The sequence below is a fragment of the Musa acuminata genome, chromosome BXJ1-9 (genome assembly GCF_036884655.1).
Source record: "Musa acuminata AAA Group cultivar baxijiao chromosome BXJ1-9, Cavendish_Baxijiao_AAA, whole genome shotgun sequence".
Lineage (NCBI taxonomy): Eukaryota > Viridiplantae > Streptophyta > Magnoliopsida > Zingiberales > Musaceae > Musa > Musa acuminata.
The window spans coordinates 443,717-465,995 of NC_088335.1; the positions used below are offsets into that span (position 1 = coordinate 443,717).

Here is a 22,279-nt window from a genome sequence, read left to right on the forward strand (position 1 = left end):
ATTGTTAAGCTCCGAGAAATTAGGTTTGGGAGGCATTAGAACTCATTGAAGTAATATAATTTTTATTTTTTTAAAACAAAATAATAATAAAAAAAGAATCCATAACGATTATCTGACAGTTTTGATTTGCCGATAAATAATCCACAAAAGTAGTCCACCAGCTTAACGTGGCCTATTAAGGCTCGTAGCTGTCAGCTTCCATTAATTACACGTGAGAAGAAGTGGAAGCCCTTCGTGTGTGCATTATAAGTGGCACGCAAAAACGGAAAGTACATAATGATTTAACATGTTTGACATTGTCAATTTCTGGATCTCAACCAAATACAAACTAATCGCGTTACAATCGAGAGGAATTGTTTTACTCATGACAAGTGTACGGGATCCAATCATGAGGCAGGTATTGTATTGGGTGCCGTTTAATTAGTACCGTCAAGTGGTGACCCTTCTCTACAATGATCCATGGCTTTACCCCATAAATAACTCCTGCAATCGTACCCAACTCCCCAAAATATAACAAAAGCAAAGGTACGTCCGAGACGATACGAGCCAAGTGAGGGAGGGTGGGTGGTCCCCTTACGTTAATTCCCATTCCCAATTCCTTCTAATTTGTGCAAGTTGTCTGTTTATATAAACCCGCGAGAAGGAAACGGAAAGCTCATCTGAACGTTCGTTTTTAGGGGAAGCCCTCGAAATTGCTTTCGTCTCCCTTTCTTTCTTTCTTTGGATCGAGAACGAAAGAAACCTTTGTGGTTGATGATGATCGCCGCAGAGAAGGAAGGAATCGCCGAAGACGCCGGAGACCCGGCAGCGGCAGATCCCCGGGCCGCCTTGCCTTCTCCTCCGCTGCTCTCCCAAAACCGACGTCTCCATAATTTCTCGTTCCCGACTCTCAGCTGGCGTGGCCAGCGCTTCCTCCGCTGCTCCAAACTTTCCGACGTCGCCACAACCGAGCCCGCTAGATCGGCCGATCAGGACCACCGGACCTCCCAGATGAAATCTTCCCCGCAGAGGCCGTTGCCGGTCGCCCGGGATCCGAAGGAGGAGGCGAGAAGAGGGAGGGAAGGAAAGGAGGCGGACAAGGCATCCTCTTGTGCGGCTACCGTGGCAGAGGCCACAAGACCCTGGAACTTGAGGACGAGAAGGGCCGCTTGTAATTTCCCAGCTGACCGGTATGGTAATCATGGTTCTATTTATGAGGCTACAGCGATGGAGACGATTGATCCTCCGATGAAGACGGTGAGGCTGCAATCGGATGAGTCGAAGAAGGGTGGGATGGAGAAGTTCTCGATCTCTCTGTCTCGTTCGGAGATTGAGGAGGACTTTTTCGCTATCAAAGGGACGAAGCCCTCTCGGCGACCAAAGAAAAGGGCTAAGATTGTTCAGCGAGAACTAGACGTAAGAGATTCTACTTGGAGAAATATTTTTTTTTTTCATTTGATCTTTAATCGACTTCTTCCTTTTGGTAATCATTCGATCATTTCTTTGTGCTTTCTGTCCTATTAATTAATTTCTGATTCCCCATCGCCCATGGATTCATCTGCAGTCACTTTTCCCTGGTTTGTCGTTGTCAGAAATAACCCCCGACTCGTACGAAGTTGTTGAATAAGGTCGTGCAAAATCCTTTCTGGTAGTAGTACATCCACAAAGACAATGTCTTTTTCAATTATATTTGAATTTTCAAGCTAGAAGCTACAATTGCTTTCCTGCAGAGCTTGAAGAACCTGATGAAGAGAGGCGCCTTTCCGGGAAAACCCTTAAGGTTTTCAATTGCTGCCTAATCCTGTACGCTTGCAATCATGGCAACTTGGTTATGTAGCACACCTTGTTACTCTGTAAATTATACGGTTAGATTAAATGATGATTATTATTATTATTTTTTGTCTACGTTGCAAGGCTGTCCGTTTCAATCTATTTCTTTATTAGCTTTCTTTGAAATTTTAAAATTGTTTTGCTTTAACAGAAAAAAGTATCATGGAACAGTTAGGAATCATGTATAATGTATTCCACTTCTTGTTCGATGAAATTTGTCTTTAGCTCTTTATAGTGTGAGTTCATACTCATTGGTACCGGAGTATCTATCTCATTGTTCAATTATTTCGGAAGAGTCGTAAAGATTAGGAATGAGGCCATTATCAAAGATGCTAGATGGTAAGAATGTTTTCCTAGTGGGTTCGTTTTAATCTAAGACAATTCTCTAACGTTGAGAATGTAGTTTTCTTTCGTGAATTTTCTTTCTTCTGATGTCCTCAGGCCAAGTTCATTATTAGAAACTTGGGATATTCAAACCTGTGACGCTAAACTCCATGATGATATCTTGCAAAATGAAAATGCTCAAGATATTTTATTGTATTTGCTCATGAGTCGACATGGTAAGTAATTTGTTAGGAAGATTAATCAATGGGATGCCAATTATTTGTTACTATGTAATTATGGGTCACAGCCAGAGGAACAGGTACTAGCACTTAAATGAAAACTATTTGTGAAAAGGAAAATTACCATTACCTTGAGTTCTAGGATCTGAATGCTTTGTCTTTGTTGCTGAGTGACACCTAGTGGGATTGTTGGTTCTGTGTTATAATGATTTATATGACTGCCTTATTCATTCTTACAAACTCATTGTTGCTTCAGTATTTTTAAGGTGAGGGTTGCTCTAATGTCTAGCTTTCTTACTAGTGCATGTTCAAGTTCTTTTTGTTTTTATGGCTTTCTTCAGTTGGGCTCAACTTGGATTGTAAATGGACATTATTTAAAGATGCCTGTCAAGAATTAATGAAGTTCCGGTGATTGACTTTTGATATTGAGTTTGCTATATTGTGTTTTAGTAGTTCTAGCTTCTAACATACAGTTTTTTGAAAAAAAAGGAATACTCTTGTCCGGATCCATCTCTTTCTTCCCTGTTGCAGGTACAAAAGTAATTAAATTTCCTGAGGTCTAATTATGAATGTGCTACACACACACACACACACAAAAAGGCCATAGTTTTCAAACTCCTATGATACCTATATGTTAGTGCACCTTCTTTGATGCTATTCACTAAATTTATTGTTTTCTTGTGGAGCTATTCTCTGCTTCCAAGGAAAATTAGTTTCTCTGACATTACAGAAAACTTTCTTAATTCGATTCCAGGGATTGACAACTTGCTGCTGCAGCATTTCGAAACCAGGTGAATGGACCAAAGTTTTGTGGAATGAGAAGAAGAAAAGAGCTAAAGAATACTTGTATAAATATTCACAATGGTCATAGCAGGAAATAATATGCTGTAAGCATGAAAACTCATCTTGAATACTGATGGGAAATACTGTGTTTTTTTTTTTTTTTTTCTTTCACACATGATAAGCGGTGAGTATAGGATTCCATCCCATGACTTTTTTTATTTTTTATCAATAGTCAAGGATTATTATTATTAACCTCCATCTTAACATGGAATTTGGGAGATGCTTCCAACAGGGATCATAGTGCAAAGTGATGGAGATTTATTTTTAAGTGTCATTGCATGCATAATAGCATCGGATTGGTAGCATATTCTAGCAGCAAAGATCTAATTTGAGTGACCACAACAACTCAAGGTGGGGTTCCGACTACAGATGGGCTTATAATGATGGGCCACTCCCCGTTTTCCATTGGGCTAAACATCTCGCGTTATACGTTACCCTCAGCACGTGACAGTTGCCCGTGTCTTGAAGCAGCATACGGCCATGGGAGACGGCGCAGGGTAGTAGGGATTAGCGACTGCTTTCCACCGCCATGGCAGCAGCTGTTTCTCCTCCTCTCGTCGGCGCATCCCCGCTCCTTTCCCTCCTCCCACCACCCAGAAAACGATCCGCGGTGCCCCGAGCCGCCGTCTCTGCCTCCGCCTCCGCGAGAGCCAAGGCCTGCTCGTACCAGCTGAGGGAAGGGCAATTTCGCCGTTTCCACCGCCTGCCCTCTGGCCTGGCCATAGAGGTCATCTTCCAGGAGGCTCAGGCCGCGGCTGCGGCAGAAGAAGGTCTCCGGAATCCGCCGCTGGTTTTCATCCATGGGAGCTTCCACGCGGCCTGGTGCTGGGTCGAGCATTGGCTGCCTTTCTTTTCCGACTCCGGTTACGACTGCTACGCCCTCAGTCTCTTGGGTCAGGTAAATCACCTGCGGTGTTGCTTGAATGATGTACTATTCGACAAGTTGATATTTCGTTTGGGTTCTTGCTGTTATGAATTACGCTATTTCCCTGAAAGTGTTCATGAAAACAGCTTCTTTTTTTGTTTTTGAGTAAGAGGAACATCAGTGAATAGATTCACAATGTGAATGCTGGATGGAGTGCAACTGGTATTTTGTTGTGCTTGTGTCTTTAATATTGAATCTTTTCGTGTAGAATTGACAAGAATGGGATAGTTCGGAGGATGATCCCATCACATATCCTTATTGTCCTTGAAACCATCCCTCTGTTCGGGCTACTCGTTGCTTAGATAAATCAATTTCTAGTAATTTATAAAATCTAGATAATTCTAGGTTCTTTTGGGATGCATATACTTCCATGAGCAACTAATTGCCATTTCTTTATGGATTATTGTATTCTCACTGCCAACGGAAAATTCTGGTGCTCATTTATAGTGACTGGCAACATATGCCCAAAGATCTTGTACAGCTTAATAAGTCGTCACATGTGCTGATTATGTTCACTTTTTTTTACATTGTCAGGGTGAAAGTGATGTTCCATCAGGGGCGGCCGCTGGTACTCTTAAGGTGATTTCTCGTAATATATGTTTTTTTTAAAATTAGTTTAATGCAAACTTATTAGGGCCAATAAAAATCTTTGCAGTAGACACATACAAGTGACGTAGCTGATTTTATCCGAAAAGAAGTCAGATCACCACCTGTTTTAATTGGGCATTCGTTTGGTGGCCTCATTGTTCAGTCTTATATTTCAAACATGACATATAGCTACTCCTCCGAACAACCATCTCTTTCTGGTTTGTACACACCTCACTCCATGCTAAATTTCCTGATCTTTTTTTAACTGGTGACTGTCAATTGTAGAGAATCTCATTGCACATCCACTGCTTGCAGGAGCTGTACTTGTATGTTCTGTGCCTCCTACAGGCAACAGGTAAATATCCGAAGCAGCTACGTTGTCATCTAATCTACTTGTGAATTTTTTTAATTGTTCATGTGAAACTATGTGACTTGTCTTTTGATTCTTTCTGTCTCCAGTGGTCTTGTCTGGCGATATCTTTTAACCAAGCCAATTGCTGCTATCAAGGTATGACATGTCTAATTAATCTGCGACATTTATGCATTCTGTATGCGCATATCATAAATTTATCTGAAGTGAAGATGCAGTTATATTATCGTATTGTCTTACCATTTTAGTTGATTGTGACCTTGTGTGGTGATCTTACCTTTCTTTTGTTAGAACAAAGGATATTGCCGTCATGGAAGTAATGGTTTGCATTAACCTTTTATCGGCTCCTTAATTACACTACGTTCAAATACAACTGACTTGTCATATTTTTAGAATTACCTAAACCATGGAACCTTAATGTTCAAGACTGCATGTCCCGAAACCCTTGTGATATCTTTTTAGCAACCTTAGTGCTGTCCGTTTTACTTAAGTTACAATATGCACATGTATACACATCTTATGCAGGTTTTCCAGATATAGCCTGTGCATTCATAAAATTGCTTAAAGCAAATGCATTATGAATGGACAATGAAAATTATTTGTAGTTTAACTACTACATCATATATTCCATGGATAGTAATTGTCTTCTTCATGGCTTTAGTTTTGGTGCTGAACTGGTTTTTAATTATTTTTGGCCTTGTTTACCAGGTGACACTCAGCTTGGCTGCCAAAGCTTTTGCAAATTCATTGCCACTGTGCAAAGAAACATTTTTCTCATCGACAATGGAGGATCACCTTGTCTTAAAGTGTGTACATGTTTGAACTATTATTGGCAAATTTAAAATTGCATCATTCAGTTAACATTTCATTTGACTGCATGATTAAAATAATTCCTGCATATTGGATAATGTTTGTTTACTTATATTTTCAAGTTTGTAGTAATTCAAGTCTCCAATTTCATGAAAGAAAAACCTCTAATTGGCTTAATTCATTAACCTACAAAATACACACGGTCATATGCCCAAAGGAGTCTCATTTCTCTTCGACAATGGAAGATTACCTTGTCTGAAATTGTGTACATGTTTAAACTATTATTGACAAATTTCAAATTGCATCATTTTTTGTAACATTTCATTTGACTAGGGTATCTTTGTGCAAGTTTGTAAGTTATCTTTGTGTACAAAGCAGTAGATAGCATCAAGTGTTAACATGGCTTAATATGGATTGTCCCAATGAATCTTTCCATGTAAATTTCTTGGAAATACTTGAAACTGGTATTTGTGTAAACATACTTGAAACTAATATTTTGTGTTGACAACTTGACATACTTGAAACTAGTATTTTGTGTAAACATGCATCATTTAGTTGTCAGTGTAGGATAAAAATTGAATAAAATATATATTACAAAGGATTAGAGAGCGAATCTTGGCACAATGGAAAAGTTGTTACCTTTGTGACTTGAGTGACCAGCCTTCATATTATGGCTATGACATCTTGCAAGGGTAAGACTGCATATATTTGCCCTCCCAAAGCCTTATATTGACGGAAAAGGAGAGAAGAGAGGTAAAATTGTAGAGAGAGAGAGAAAGAGAGAGAGAGAGAGAGAGAATAAACAATGGATCCCTGTTACCTGAGTTCTTAAGCCTTAAACTTTGAGTTTAAGATTGAATACATCTCTAGACAGAACATTTACCTGAGTTACGACAAGGGAGATTATGGATGATCCAAATTTCATGTGGGATTCCAAGAGTATGTATCTTTAGATCCAGTCAAAAAACTCTGGAATGTTGATCTTTATGCAACTAAAACTATTGGGTTTCAGCCAAAACTTTTATATCGACCATAAATACAGTACCTTAACCAATATGTGTCTAGTATGATAGGCACCAGGCATTCACTTGTAAAACTGGTATGCACCACCAATACATCAATGCTTGACTGTTACTGTAGCATGCTGTCAATATCTGAATGGACATGTAGGCCACAAGCATAATACAGGGATGCATGACTTTGTATTGTTCCTACCATGTATGCCTGCACTGTCCACAACATGTTTCTGATGTCTGATGTAGCATGCCTGGCACATGACTGGACTTGTACAACTTGGCTCAACATTCTACTACCGATCTTCTATGCCATTTCTTTTACAGCATTGCCATAGTTGTAAGAGAGAAAATTAATAATGACGAATTCTAAAGTGAATATTGGATTATGGACATGTATAGCAACACTGACAAATGCCCACAAACAAACTCTCACACACAGGAAAACCATCTCCTTAGACACAAGGAGAAAAAATTATCATGATATCATAATATTACTATTTTGGACAATCAATTAAGCATAAGCATAATGACAAGCTTAGAGTAATATGCATAATAGACAATATATGTTAACTTTTAAATTGGTTTCATGATTTCTTGGTTGTCTATATTCTTGTTGAATTCAAGTTCTACAAAGAATAGGAATATCAGTCATTTATCAGTAATGTAAATTTCTGACACTTCTTCTGCTGCTAGTTCCGTATTGTAATTTGGCCCAGTATTACAGGTATCAGGAGCTCATGAAAGCTAGCTCAAAGCTACCACTATTTGACCTGAGGAAGCTTAATGCATCATTACCTGTATCTCCACCAGCAAAAGGCACAGTGAAGCTCCTCATAATGGGTGCAAGTGATGACTTTATAGTTGTGAGTTATTAGATTTGTGTATGTTATTCTGTTGAAGGATGTTAATTTTTGTTTCCTGTTTTATAAAACTTTACTAACTCGAACAGGAAATCGTATGAAGGATCATGTTACTTCGCAATAACTCAGGATCTAATCCCATAGGGATGAGAAATTTGATTCCTGTAAATTCAATGGGATGAATTGCATTGATAAGAAAAAGAAAAAAGGTGAACGGTGATTGGATTGATGAGAAAATAGAATCCTATTGGGAGTTTGTTGCATGGGCTCGATCGTATATTGATAATTAAGTGAATGTTACCCTGGAGATGTTCTGAAGAAACAACTTCACAATGATGATGATAGGTTAGAAACACATTATTACACAAGAAGTGCTTTGTAATTAATCTGTTCTGAATTTATATTTTCGTTCTATGACTGGGTAGGAGCACATAACAGTGAAATTTTGGCTTATGATCCTGGTTATCTGTAGCCTTGAATAATCTTTTTAAGAGTAAAGGAAAACAAAGAAAATTTGTGACTTGTCATACTAGTAACATATTAAGTTGAATCCATTATGTTTTTATAAGTAAAGCTTCCTAATTGCAGGACACAGAAGGGCTCCAGGAGACGGCTACGTTTTATGGTGTACAAGCAGTTTGCGTGGAAGGGGTCGCCCATGATGTGATGCTAGACTCTAGGTGGGAGAAAGGTGCACAAAAGTTTCTATCGTGGTTGCAGGAATTGCAAAGAGATCAGATTTCTTGATTCTTTTGATGAATCTTCAGAAGCTTCTTCATCTCAGTGCACTGAAAGAATCTTCTAAAAAAATGTAACTATTGGAAGTTTTGCCTCAATGTACCTCTTAAAATGTGCTCAAACCTCTCAGCCAAACTATTATTGTTCTTTTGTTGTTTCATGTGTGGTTATGACAGTTGAAAATTTCCATGACTAGTATACTTTCAAACCTCGAGCTGCAATCTCTAGTCGCCGACATGTTTATCATGATCGAGGTTGTTTTTTGCTAAAATAAGGTTATTTAGAGTATACACCTGTTTTATTGAGTTTGCTATTTGCTTGCATTTATGCTATATAAGATTATATATATATATATATATATATATATATATATATATATATATATATATATATATATATATAAAAGCTAATTCTTAATTGGCTCTTTCAATTTTCACCAAACAAATTAATAATTCTTTTTAACAATTTCTTCACCTAAAAATTAATAAATTAATTGAGTAAATTATATAATAACCAAAAATGGAAATAGACATACCAGTGCAGTTTATGAACATTTAACGCTCTTATAAACGATAATGCCAAACGGGTCCTGTGGAAAATGTCTCGGTTTCTAAAGGTTGTGCAAAAGATGTGAAAGCTGCTGCGGACTTTTAACACATCGTCCTGTGTAAGTGTATGTAAGTAATGCGGTCATTTTCCATGCATTACGCTATCGAAAATGACATTTAGGTGACAAGACGAACCCCACCCCACCCCGAAATGTTTCATATACTCACACGGGACCCACTCAATAATAAGTCTATGGGAAGTCCTGTCGCTCGTGCTTGCCTCTTTCCATTCAATCCACCTGAATAAAAGCAATCATTCATCAAATTAGATGTGGATGAAGCGAGTTTGATACGCAGCAGTTAGTGGCTAGTCATGGCAGAATTGTGAGAGCTCAATTTCCAATTGCATCTCTCTGTACAATAAAATAAAGAGAACAGCTAGCTAGTGTGGAATTCTGCAAATATTTTTCGTTGAGATTCACCAAACTGGACTCTTTTTTTCATCAAATTCTCAGGCACTACATGCATGTCTTACGGGTGTAATGAGCCCTTCCCACCAGAATAAGATTGTGGGCAACTTGTTCAGACATTTGACTGGTGTGTCGGACAGAGGAGCAGAATAAGTACTTCTAAACTCATGAACATGATTAAAACCCAAGAAGACAAGTTGTTACTATTCACCTTCTAATTATTTTTTTTCTCGTGAGTTTATACTGATTCATGTTTCTTTCTCGAATACCTGTACTTGTATCTTTATAGAGATCAAACCTGTGTAACTATAAAAAACTATAATATGTTGAAAAGTTTTAATATCTAAATTAAAATCAAATAGTAATAGATCATATTTGGCGATGCATATCTTTCCATATTATTTCAAAAAATCTTTATTTGATATACAGGGACACCGTCCTTGGATTTGAAAATCATAGTGATATCGATGTGCAAAAAGAACTAGACTCACATTTGTATCCTTTCATCGGATCACAATGATCGATCGATTAAAAAAAAATATGAGAAAGGAACCATAATCTCTCAATGACTGACACGTATCCACTGTCTCGTGGTCTTATGTCTCCATCTTATATTTCTTGTCTTTAGTCCCTAGGATGTCCTATCTATTTATAGACGAGAGTAGAGGGTTTAGGATAAGTAATTAGAAAAGTTTCTCCCATCAAAGTCATCTCGCTTATAACTCGTTTTGTCAGGTTTAATAAAAACATCTTTGGAATATATTATTTGCCTTTGGAATGATTCTTGAACAGGGTTGATAATTTTTGGAATCTTTTTTCCTCGATTCATCTTACTACTTCGTGGGGCAGGAGCCCTTAAGTCTTGGTTGTCATCGAAGCATCTCTCGGAGAGTTGTTAAGGGTTTGGCTCCAACTCTCTCATAGGCGAGGGAGGCTGGGTGCTGGCTTGAAGGGGTTATGGGTTGGCGTTGCCAAGGGTGCGACAAGAGCGCAAAGTCACAAATGCCTAGCCGCCTGACGTCGAAGCTTGAGGGGCACTTCTAATGAGGTAAGCATATTGCTCACCTTGTCCAAAACGTTCATTAAGAAGAGCGGTAGAAGGGTATGCCTACGACATTTAGCCATCCTTCTAGTGTCAAAATGATGATGTCATAAGTACTGTCGACTACTGAGTCAGCACGGTTGGTCCACTGCCAAAGGTGCAAGCTCATTCGGGTGTATGTTCCTGGCTGACATGGGAAACTTGGTGAGGTGAGACCGCATAGGCTCCCTAGTTGGAAGTCATTTTGTTGGTGAGGACCCGGCTTAGGATGGCCACGTAGGCGGACTAGGATCTTCCTGGTTGCGAGGTTTCTCCTTAGGGTTAGGTCGTCTGAGTGTCTGTAGGTGACCGATAACCCTACATGATAGGCCGGTGCTAGGGGTTGCCCGACATAACCCCTCCTATGCTTAAGTTAGCGAAGGAGAAAAGACAACAGTATAAGTTATATGACTAAGTTAGTGTGTAGAGAGCTTCCCCAACCCCCCCTTTAGCGTGAGCTTTTTATACCTAATCCCTAAGTCTACTTACTGATTGATTGGGGATAAGATCAGGCTAACCATTTGATCATTCTGATTTCTAATCTTAATAAAAATTATTATCGTCAATCATTGATGTGTGGTATATCGGGACGTACTACGATGCTATTTGAGGCTGGTGACTTAGAGCCTTACTTAGGTATCGATCTTGGTTGAGCTGACATAGAATAAAATCATCCCTAGCAACAGTGAACCAATCGGACCAACTCACTGATCGATAGTATTCATGACACTATCAAATATATTATTAAAATATTAAAAAGATCATGATAATTTTATCATGATTTATATTTTTAATAATTTTTTTCTAATAATGATAATACATATGTCGATTTGGGATTATGACCTGCATGCTTACTGTTGGGAAATTTTCTACAGGCCATTCCGCCTCAACTCTCCACAGTGGCTTGCAAAATGCTATATTATGAATCCGACGGTTGTGGTGGACGTTCTCGGGGAGGAACGAGGAGGGCCCGCATGAGAAGTAGTGACCCGAGCAGGAGGTGCCGCGTGCCCCGCTTAATTTCTAGATGCTGCTGATACGGTTCATATACCTCACGGCTTCACGTTGGAATTGCCAGGATATATAGGGGATCTTCCGGGGAAGTCTTTCCCTCCCCCGCCTCCCATCCATTTCTTCGTTAAACCCTCTTTCTGATTCCGTTATAGGAGTCTGCTATTCCGCATCCATGGGGGAGTTTGCGCCTATCCTCCCTTTCGTGGAAATGGACCCCGACTTGGAGCTGATGAGGCAGCTTGCAGAGCTCGACGGGTGTGCTACGGAGAGCCCAAGCATGGGATTGTTGATGGACAACTCCGATGATTACTACTTGCCTCATCAGCCATACTTCTCGGTGCCATTTATGGAGGACTCGTCCGGTGTGCCTGCGGAATGCCAAAAGCCGGTCGCGGAGCCGCAGCCTGTGGGCCCTACCGAAGAACAGAGTCATGGAGCCAGCAAAAGGAAGGCGATCGCAGCACCCGATACAAGTTCCGTGAACTGTGCAGGTCTCTGCTCGGTCACAAGGAGGAAGAAGAACGTATGTAAGGTTGTATCTCGTAGCGAACGGTTTGATTGTTTGCATACGATGGATGACATGGAGATTATACCTGTCTAAGGTTGCCTTATTTTCTACCGAAGCTCGGCTTTCAGGGCTCGGAGAGTGGGAAGACACACAAAAGCAATTCCAAGGAGGTGGTTCACGTGAGGGCGAGAAGAGGGCAAGCCACTGACAGCCACAGCCTAGCCGAGAGGGTACGTAAGCAAACACTAACATGACTGCATTTGATAGATCATCTTATTCGCGTCTGTGCCAACGGTTCTTGCCGTACGTAAAGATTAAATGTAACTTTTCGCTTGAGACAAACTTGTTTTACTAACAGACTAAATTCATTAGGATGTAACACTTGAGATATGGTATCAGGTGAGAAGGAAGAAGATCAATGAAAGAATGCGATGCTTACAAGACCTTGTTCCTGGATGTTACAAGGTACTCCTGGCGATGGCTTAGTTACCAAGGTTTCGGTTATTTCCTCCTCGGTTCTCTGAAATAAACCCTTGTCTTTGCAGACGATGGGCATGGCAGGGGTGCTGGATGAGATAATCAACTATGTGCAGTCACTGCAGAACCAAGTTGAGGTAAGCCATCTCTCGCTCCTCAAACTTTCGTCTTTCTTCGCAATCGATCGGCACAATTTAGATATCTAATTCTTGGTGTTGACGATACAGTTTCTTTCCATGAGACTTTCTGCCGCCAGCTCTTTTTATGACTACGGCATGGGAGTCGAAGCGATCACAACAAATCAGGTGAACCCTTGCACGGAACATTTAAATTGTCTGTTCATGTGCAATGTCGATAGGGGAGGAGCTTGTTCTTGTTCTTATGCTGCCTAAGCTAATAGAACAGTCGAAGGACTGTTCCTTCACGAAATCTGGCGTAGATAGAGTCCAGTTTGAATGGTCGGAGAGGGAAAGATTCTCACCGTCTTGTCAGTTTTCTGCTATACTAAGAATCCTATGTGAAGGAAGTTGAATTAGTTCCGAAATCACCAAACACCTAAATGCTGAAAAGTGAACTTATGGAGGTTGTGAATCCTCAAATCTTGCGAGTATCCATAGGAGGAAGCATAACTGGACCTGAAGCTGAATGGACACGGCACAACTCTTCTGTGGCCTAGCAAACACCATGGAAGATGGGGCTTGCACGATACACACATAGTTCTCGATCATGCTTTATTCTCTTTCATGTATCCTTAAGCCAAAAGTATTAAAGAAAGAAGATCCGTGGAAGATGTAAAGTAGAGAAAAAAAAAGGTACAACAGCACTTTGCCTTAATAGAAAAAGAAAAAAAAATAGAATATATATATATATATATATATATATATATATATATATATATATATATATATATATATATATATATATGATGAAATGTTTGAAATGTCAATATGTTTATCTGTGACGGAGGTCAATAATTGGAGGGATCATCATGTCATGTTTGTCTCTCATGATTGTGCAGGCAGAAGCATACGAAGCTTGCCCGAGTGGCAGAGAAGGTGGTGAGGGAGGGATATGGGGATTGCAGTAGACTGGTCGATGCCTCCTTTTTGACACAGCTGCATGCATGCTTTCGGCTCTTGGCTTTGCCATGTCTCTGACCACATACATTGCACCTCTCACTCCCTTCCCAAATCCAGCTCAGGAAGTGTGTGCCCCGGCAGGCACCCATGCATGGCGCACGTGCATATGGGCTATATGCTCTCCCTACGCACATGTGTGGGGCTCAGCCAAATACGAACACTACCCAATCTGTTCCTTTCTTTCCTTTGTCGTCTTGTCAGTCTATCATTGTAGTCAATCTCTCCGTCGGTTTCATCTGATTGTGTTTCATCTTCTTTCTTGTCATCGTCGTTCTCCACCCACCCACGACCGCCCTCTCTATCTCTCGCTCTCTCTAAATAAATATATATAATAAAAAATTCATAGATTAAATATTATCGAATCGATGATAAAATACAAAACAAACATATGTAATTTAACGTGATTCAAATTACGACACAAATATTGTTCCTACATCTATGAAAAGAAAAAAATCTTAATAAAAATTTTAAATTATACAGCAATAAGGGAGTCGATAATGATTTTTCCGAAGAAAATCTAAAAATTTATTCAAATATAATAAAACAGAAAATTACATAATTATTTCTATTGACTAATGTTGACCTGTTGACTAGTTAACTTCTCTTCTTTCTCTTATCGGTTATTGTCGAGAGCACATGGCCGGTCGGCGACGGAGATCGACGACCGGACTTTGGAAACGAGGACTAGAAACTTTGGTCGATTTTGGGTGATGAAGTGAGACTTCACACAGCCTTTTCAAGTCTTCCTGCACTCTTCCTTGCGTCTTCTTTCCCACTTCCTTCTCTCTGCCGTTCCGCCCAAAGCTCTATTTATTGGAGTGAGGGAAGCTGGAGGGTTCGCTACCCGCGAGCGGAGAGGTACGGCTGCATATGGGCGGTCTGCGGCGAGCAGCACGCGGACGGCTACAGCGATGAACACTGCGGCAGGGAGCATAGTGGACGGGGCGGCACGAGTGCAGGCGCGCGGGCCGCGGTGGGGAACGCGCGGTGAGGAAGACAGCACTCTGTTGTCGCTGCTCCAACACAGTACATCATGAATGCAATTCCAGATTTATTCATTAATCCTGGAGACCGAGTCAAGAGAGCGTCAACATGCTATTTTGGACTACACTAGAATCCAAAGCATGAGGTCTTATTCACATAAGAGCGCCACGCCATGTTGTCTTTCTTTCCAGGAATACTGTAACTCAACTTTTTTGGTACATCTTTAATTTGTGGTACTCTTAGCTTGAGAGTAGTTGATATGCCAGAAATGGTTAAGTAATTTGTCCTTGGCATGCACAATAAAGCCTTTGTATGATATGCAGCGTAATATTTCATGTAATGCGAAGCTTTGGGTCATTTTCTCAACAAAATTTTCTTGCCAACGTGGTGTTGATCGATCATATGATTGGAGACTAATGTTGTATCATCGGAAACCGGTTGCGCTGATCCATCAATAGCTTGTCACCTTTGTGTCAATTAAAGCCTATTTTATGCTTTGCAAAGGCCCATTAAGCTTCGCGTTCGTGGAACTCTTGCCGTGTCGATTAAATTCACAGCAAAAGCTGGTTATAATGCGAAGCACTCCAAGGCATCGGATGTATGAGCTACTCTGCGTTGTCCTTTTTACCTCTCATCGCTATACCTGCTCACCTAAAAGACTGTATGTACACTCTTTGCATCAACGAAGACTGTATGTAAAAGATCCTCTTCGCTATCGCTCCGTCTCGCACGTCACACGTGAATGCTATTTGGATCCATATCATTTCATAACATGGTGATCTCGGAAAATAAAGCAACAGGGTTGCCCTTCGTTGCAGTCGGTCTTACCAAACGGTAAAGCGAGCACAATTCTGATGGAAACCGATGTTGAATTGCATCCAAGGGAACTTCCACCTCCTCTAGAGAAAGGACACCAATGCACACTAATGCTTTTATTACATAAAGGACACCGATGTACGCTAAGAACAATATTTTAAGCCGCGTCGTTAATTGCTGTCACCGAGAGCTACATCTATAAAGCCACTATTTCGAATCCAATAGGAAAGGATGGATCGGGATAAGAGTGAGAGGTCTTGTTGTTAGGTGAGCCAATGTGCTGCTTCACGGAGCAATTAGTGTTGGCAGGAATGTTCTTGGGGACCCCAAACTTTGTTCTTGTCTATATACTTGAGGCGGCAGAGGCTTTCTGCATCATAAAAATATTATATCGTAGGGAACGTACGTGTTGCGTTTGCATTCGTTGGTACTGCGCTCACGACCTTTTCCTAGTGGGTAGAATTCAGTCGGGAATGGTCCGAAGGGTAAGGGGATGAGGAGATCCAGCGGAGTCCGCTCCATACTCCAACTTTGTTGATCCGAATGACCCAAACTTCCATTCGTTGATCCAAATTCGTTCCTTGGATTGTAATATCCCTACGAACGCCTTATTTAATGCTGACTTGCTTGGAGTTGGATGAGACACAGAGAAGGTCCCAGAAGAACAATCTCCGGTGTCAGTGCCACTCCTTCCTCCTACATATATTAATACTCGTCTTTCCACGTCGTTCTGTCATCACTGATGATCTTATTCATTTTACACACTGTTAATTTACAGCGACATGTACGCTCGAGAAATTCTAGCTCAAAATGGAGGAGAACCTTACCTTCCTTCAGGATTTAGATTTAACCCCACCGATGAAGAGCTCATCACTTACTATTTGACCCGGAAGGTAACAGATATGGGGTTTGTGGCCAGAAACAATGCTGATGACGATCTTAATAAGTGCGAGCATTGGGATCTGCCGGGTACTCACTCGTGATTTTCTCATTCATGCACTCTGTTGTTCTTTAAGATTAATCCTAGCTTTTAATTTCTTCTCCGAAGCATTTCGACTCCATGACAGACTCAAGCGTAGTAAGGAATTACTGCCTACTCGGTGTTTTGCTGATGTCCTCTGCAGGGAAGGCCAGGCCGTGGGGAGAAAGAGTGTTACTTCTTCAGCATGAAGGATCGCAAGAACCCGACGGGGCTGCGGACCAATCGAGCCACGGATTCCGGCTACTGGAAAGCCACCGGGAAAGACAAAGAGATCTTTCGCCGTGGAGTGTCGGTTGGCATGACAAAGACCTTGGTGTTCTACAAAGGACGGGCTCCCAGGGGTGAGAGGACCAACTGGGTGATGCACGAATATAGGCTCCAAAGCGAGTTCCCCCACCGATCTACAAAGGTCACTAGGCAATCAATGCACCACCACATCGCAACGGTCTCATGTTCCTCGTGAGTCGACTAACTGGTATCTTCTTCGCAGGATGAAAGGGTGGTGTGTGGGGTGTTCAGGAATAGCTGCACCGGAAAAAAGCCACGTATGCATCCACTGATGGAATCCGCATGCAACGGGACTGCCCCACTCAGCGAGCTAGGAGGCCTGGGCGCATCTCATCTGAAACGATCTCATTAACACCTCAAACTCTCATTACGCTTCGCAAGCTAATGATCAGATCCACATCAATCACAAGGCGGATTTGTCCAGGAATTGGTTCTTGTCCGGATCAGAGGCCACCAGCCAACCTTTGCTCCCATGCTTTTCGGGGATCATAGGCTCTGCGGCGTTCTCACCAAGCCCAGCTATTCCGAGGACTTTGCCGCTGATCAATGGCAATCATCCGCGACGGGTAGCTGATTTGAACTCTTCTGCAGAGGGTACTTCATTAGGAATCGAATCCAAGTTGAGCTTCCCTGCCTCTTCCAACTAAGTGGCGGAGGGTTCACAAGAACCAGAACCAATTTGGCGAGGAATTGTTTGAAGAAAAACTATATTAACCATCAAGATTCAAGAGCCCCTTGACATAAGATTGGTTGGAGTCACTGGCAGGAAACAAGTGTAAAAAAATGTGCCACTCTCGAAGAACCAAAGCTACTGTAACCTTATTTCCCTTTTCTAATAGCTCATGTATGCGGTATTGGTTTCATGGTGCAAGTGTGGCAATCGTAGTTACCCGCTTCGCAATTGATATATCGATGGCAACGTAAGCTCGAAGCTGGCATCGATCTGTGCATCGTTTATGGCGTCTAAGTTTGACTGAAATGTAGTTTCTGCTCTCTGTCAACGTACACATAGATATTGTATTTTGCATACAAATAATAAAGGAGGGGAAAAAAGGAGATTGGACAGAAGAAGTTGAACACGTAATCAACGCCAGCTTGAATACCCCGAAGTCGGTAATTTATGGGGGGAAGAAATGTGACTGTCGGATGCATCCGATACGAGATCAATCGAACTAATCGATATATTACAGCAGCAATCCATGATCAAGAAGTAGTATGAAATTTGAGTCCGGAAGGGCAGCGACCGGCACCCAGAAATGAGACAAAGAAAAACGAGGTTTGTCGAACTATATATGAGCTTTCAAGCCGATTACACAACGCAACTGTGGTCAGCTTCAACTCAGAGCTGAAATGCTAAACCTACACAGCTAGTTACGCGACCATTGGTGTCAAGGGAGCCAAACCTTTGGCACGAACGAGGTCAATCATAGTTATCCCGGAACAAGTCTTGATCATGTTTAACACCTTACGATCGTACGGTTTCGGTGCCTCCTCCTTGGACGAAACACCGGCGCGCAGCACAGCCGGGGAGGGAGTCAAAACCCGTAGGCTCAAGATGAACATGCGGTACAGGTCAGGTACGTGCGACGTGGTAATAATAGTCGTAGCGGTAGTACATGGCCCGACTGGGAAGGAAAAGCTCATTTGGACGTACCGGTTTTCCCCTAAATTTGCATGCATTTAGACGTGTGCCTGATGCTCTCTTGGCGACACAAGGATGCCTCGGCCCAACACGGGAGGTTCCAGAATGCTCAGGTGATTGGATTCGGTGCGACCCACGGCTGAGAAGCAATGAATGAGGGAGGTGGCCTTCTCGTGCTTCGTCTCAGCCGCAGTAGATTTGTCGTAGGGAGTATATAATAAAGGGGAAGACAATTTTGATGGAGATTGATGGATCGGAACATAAAAGGATCTCATCGCAAGTGGAGTTCATTGAAAACAATGAACTTGGCGGATGATTCGACCATTTACGGTAAATTGAAAGCAACATGGTGTCGGGGGACATCCATCGCATGCTTCATGTCTATTCCAATACATCCGTTTGCCTTTAAGAGAATCATTACGATATGAATCTTGGTACCTTAATTTGGTTTCTCCTGTTAACAGATCATGGACAAGGAAATGCACCGAGGTTTTACGTCGTCGGTGCATTCCCCCTTGGGCGACACACGCTACATGCCTAATATTCCTCTTCTTTATTGGACAGACATGACAAAGTTTGCTTTCTCCTCTTTAAAGGCCCCCCCGAGAGGGAGGGGAGGTTCTTTTGGGGTCCTACATATTATTGTGAACTTATGCAGCGCGAGGAACAACGATGATTTCGCTTCTAATAGAGCCACTCGATGAATAATTTAAGATGACACCACCATGTCCTCAAAGAAATAGGCCTCCGATTTGGCTCGCACGATGGACAGAATCGGATCTACCAACTCAATTACGTTCACAGAAAAGCTTAATAGTAACCCTCCCCTACTGGGAAGAGAAATAATAATATTAACAATAATAATAATAATAATAATAATAATAATAATAATAATAATAATAATAATAAAACGAGAAAAACAGATAGTAGAGAGACTCACAAGCTCTTGTTGGTTTTGTTAGTAATATTTAAAATTGTTTCGATTTTTCCCTTCGCTCTCGGCACCATTCACGTGAAACACGGAGCAACGAGCTCTTGTAATGATTATAATTCGTCCGGAGTCAACCAGGAGGCTGCAGGATAACTCCCATCATTTTCCAGTGCATGCATCCTTGGGGATTTATCCCCTCTCGTCCAACTCATCCATTATTATAGGTCACGTATGACGTCACCCGCGTCGCGACGGAGCTCATCTGCGCGTGAGGTAGAACGGGACGGACGTCACGCCGGATCCTACATCCACCGTCCATTCCCTAGAAGCCCAAGCTGAGCCGTCCATGTTTCCCATCAGAAAACCGCTTGCTACGCACCGTAGGGCGCCCACGGTCCCCGAAACCGGACTGGGGCTGCCTGTTCCGGAATTCCACCCCCCACCCCTAACACAACGTCGAGGCGAGCTCTCCGTGCCGACGACCGCACCCGAAGCGTGGAGCTGTCCCCAAGTCTCCTCCGCAAGATGAGGGGACGCGGGCTCACCGTTAAGCGTGGACGCCACACGCCATCTCCGTTTCATCTCCTCCGCCACCGCCCCCCGGGTCATCGAATCTCTCCCCCTCACCTGAAATACCCGAGATGCCCCTGTCAACATCATCAGTTTGGGTGTGGTAAGATACGTAAATCTTGGCCGAGGGAGGGGATTTTGGTGAACGTGAGCAAAGTGCCTTGTTGTTTGTGGGAGGAAACCGCTTATCGTTTCCAGTGCTTCAGAAACCGCAGCAGCACCACCCCACCTTCCGAGCTTTATATAGCTCCCCTCCCTCCTCCGCCATCCTCGCTCCTCCGCGCCCCCCCCCCCCTCGCCCCTCTCCCTCCTCTTCCATTGACTTGTATCACTCCATCGCGTTCGGTGCTTTTTTATGCTCTGTTTTCTGTTCTACTTCTTCTGGTGTTTCTGCTAGCCGGCTGTAGTCTAGTTCTAGTAGCCTGTTGAGAGGAGATTGCGGTAGCATACGAGTTGTCAGCGCAAGATGCGGATGAGCTGCAATGGATGTCGAGTCCTGCGGAAAGGCTGCAGCGACGGGTGCACCATCCGCCCCTGCCTGCAGTGGATCAAGAGCCCCGAAGCCCAGGCCAACGCCACCGTCTTCCTTGCCAAGTTCTACGGCCGCGCAGGACTCGCCAACCTTATCGACGCTGGCCCCGAGCATCTCCGCCCTGGTATATATTTATTTGTTTCTTATATCATGATGATGATTGAACTCCAGTAAAGGATGGGAATTCATAGGGTTATGCTTGTGTTCCTCTCACAGCTATATTCCAGTCGCTGTTGTACGAGGCCTGTGGGCGGATCGTGAACCCGATATATGGTTCCGTGGGCTTACTCTGGTCCGGCAGCTGGCAGCTCTGCCAGGCGGCCGTTGAGGCGGTGCTCAAGGGAGCGCCCGTCACCCAGATCTCCTCAAATTCCGCTGCCGCTGCTGTTCCGGCGTTCAAGGCCTACGACATCCGCCACGTGGCCAAGAAGTCCGACGCTGCTGCCGTTCCAGGAGGTCTCCACAGTGTCGCGGCCAGATCCCGCACCCGGTTCAAGCGCTCAGCCGTCGGGCCAGCTGCTTTGTCTGCGGGGGGGCTTGCCGTCTCGGAGCCGGGGCTCTTCCGCCGGGCGGAGAGCCATGATTCGGAGGAGAGCCGCGAGAACGGGAGCGCGTTCTCGGGGGAGACGGCGGAGCGGTCGCACGTGAGCCAGGGGGAGCCGGACGCGGAACCCGCCGACGTGGGGCTCGATCTGAGGCTGGGGCTGGAGCCGGAAAGCCGGAACGGGGGAGGAGTCGCAGGGGGCGAGCCGGCTGTAGTACCGCAGATGGAGAGGCGGAAAGCATGGGCAGCGGACCCGTGCCGAGTGGAGTTGGGCCTCAGCTTGGCTGCGTGAAGTGAGCGAGTTCGCGTTTGGACCCGTGCTCTTGACCATGTGCCGCTCGCAGCAGCAGCGAGGCACCATCAGTTTGACGGTGGCAATGGCTCTGCGATTGTCTCTTATGCCGTTCTTTCCATGCGTCGTGTACTATACATGCGTACTATCTATATAAGACATGCCCATTTTTCATCTGCGTGTTACGGTTCGTCCCTACATAGTTTCTAATGCGAACTGGCGGTTTGTGTGATCAACAGGAGAACTGCTGACGGCAAACGTACTCGCCGTTGCTTGCGGATGCAATTGGTCTTTTGCTAAAATTCTAAACCTCTCACTCGCTCTCTCCAGCTCAGCTCCAGTGCGCAAGTAACATCATGTATGGTAAGAAGAGAACGCTCGGATGCACGCATGTAGTCTCCATCCACCGCCCTTGTGTTCGCGGTTGCTTATTCCACGATATGGATCAAAAGGATGAAACTGGCGACATATCTGTAATAGCTCAGCATCTGCAGTTGGACGCTAGTGATTAATCCAGTAGATTTCATGCGATAACGTTTGTGTGAGAATATACGGTGAAGGTCTGTCTATATTTGTTACCTTTAAAGAGGGAATGTATCATCTAATTCATGGTTACATCGCGCAGCAGCAGTTCGCACTTCATGCAGGAAATATATAGTTAAAGCCAATATAATGGAAGACTTCACGGAATTGGTGAATACAATGCAAACTTGTAGAATCAAACAGAGGCGCTGTGACTTGTATTAATGGTGAGATACGTAGAAGCAGGAGGATGGAGAAGGGCGGCCGAGGCTAAGATCTAGCAAGTTTCTTTTTTATTTTCTTCGAGGCAGCGGCTTCGAGGGTTCACTGCAATTAGCAAATTAAGCTTCCCGAAGAGGAAGAGGATAAAAGAGAGACCGTATTCCATAACAAAGGAGAAACAGTGAGGGCGAGGCA

General features: G+C 43.1%; 4 protein-coding genes and 1 pseudogene across 13 annotated transcripts; all 5 read left to right on the top strand.

The window, feature by feature from the left end:
- The first annotated feature begins 623 nt into the window (after positions 1–623).
- Positions 624–8,743, top strand: LOC103996585 (uncharacterized). Of its 10 annotated transcripts, none has more exons than XM_065081601.1 (12): positions 627–1,395; positions 1,544–1,607; positions 1,710–1,844; positions 3,127–3,566; positions 3,657–4,113; positions 4,675–4,719; positions 4,799–4,946; positions 5,014–5,083; positions 5,188–5,236; positions 5,807–5,904; positions 7,649–7,787; positions 8,373–8,743. In XM_065081601.1, exons 5-12 carry the CDS (start codon positions 3,745–3,747, stop codon positions 8,529–8,531), a joined length of 1,077 nt encoding a protein of 358 aa, XP_064937673.1. In that variant the 5' UTR covers positions 627–1,395; positions 1,544–1,607; positions 1,710–1,844; positions 3,127–3,566; positions 3,657–3,744; the 3' UTR covers positions 8,532–8,743. The 10 variants fall into 10 exon arrangements, with proteins under 10 accessions (XP_064937679.1, XP_064937673.1, XP_064937676.1 ...); XM_065081604.1 differs by having other exon boundaries at positions 1,710–1,782; XM_065081606.1 differs by having other exon boundaries at positions 629–1,395; positions 1,710–1,782; positions 5,044–5,083.
- On the top strand, positions 754–1,606 carry LOC135594455 (uncharacterized). The gene is made up of 2 exons (XM_065084837.1): positions 754–1,395; positions 1,544–1,606. Exons 1-2 carry the CDS (start codon positions 754–756, stop codon positions 1,604–1,606), a joined length of 705 nt encoding a protein of 234 aa, XP_064940909.1.
- Positions 8,744–11,807: 3,064 nt separating the features above from the next.
- Positions 11,808–14,028, top strand: LOC135594456 (transcription factor BEE 1-like). Its single transcript, XM_065084838.1, has 6 exons — positions 11,808–12,158; positions 12,260–12,373; positions 12,543–12,608; positions 12,689–12,757; positions 12,848–12,925; positions 13,639–14,028. Exons 1-6 carry the CDS (start codon positions 11,808–11,810, stop codon positions 13,705–13,707), a joined length of 747 nt encoding a protein of 248 aa, XP_064940910.1. The 3' UTR covers positions 13,708–14,028.
- Positions 14,029–16,341: 2,313 nt separating this feature from the next.
- Positions 16,342–17,507, top strand: LOC103996678 (protein CUP-SHAPED COTYLEDON 2-like; annotated as a pseudogene).
- Positions 17,508–20,241: 2,734 nt separating this feature from the next.
- Positions 20,242–21,514, top strand: LOC103996588 (LOB domain-containing protein 40-like). Its single transcript, XM_009417516.3, has 2 exons — positions 20,242–20,628; positions 20,721–21,514. The coding sequence occupies exons 1-2, from the start codon at positions 20,439–20,441 to the stop codon at positions 21,338–21,340; spliced, it is 810 nt and encodes a 269-aa protein (XP_009415791.2). The 5' UTR covers positions 20,242–20,438; the 3' UTR covers positions 21,341–21,514.
- The last annotated feature ends 765 nt before the right edge of the window (positions 21,515–22,279 follow it).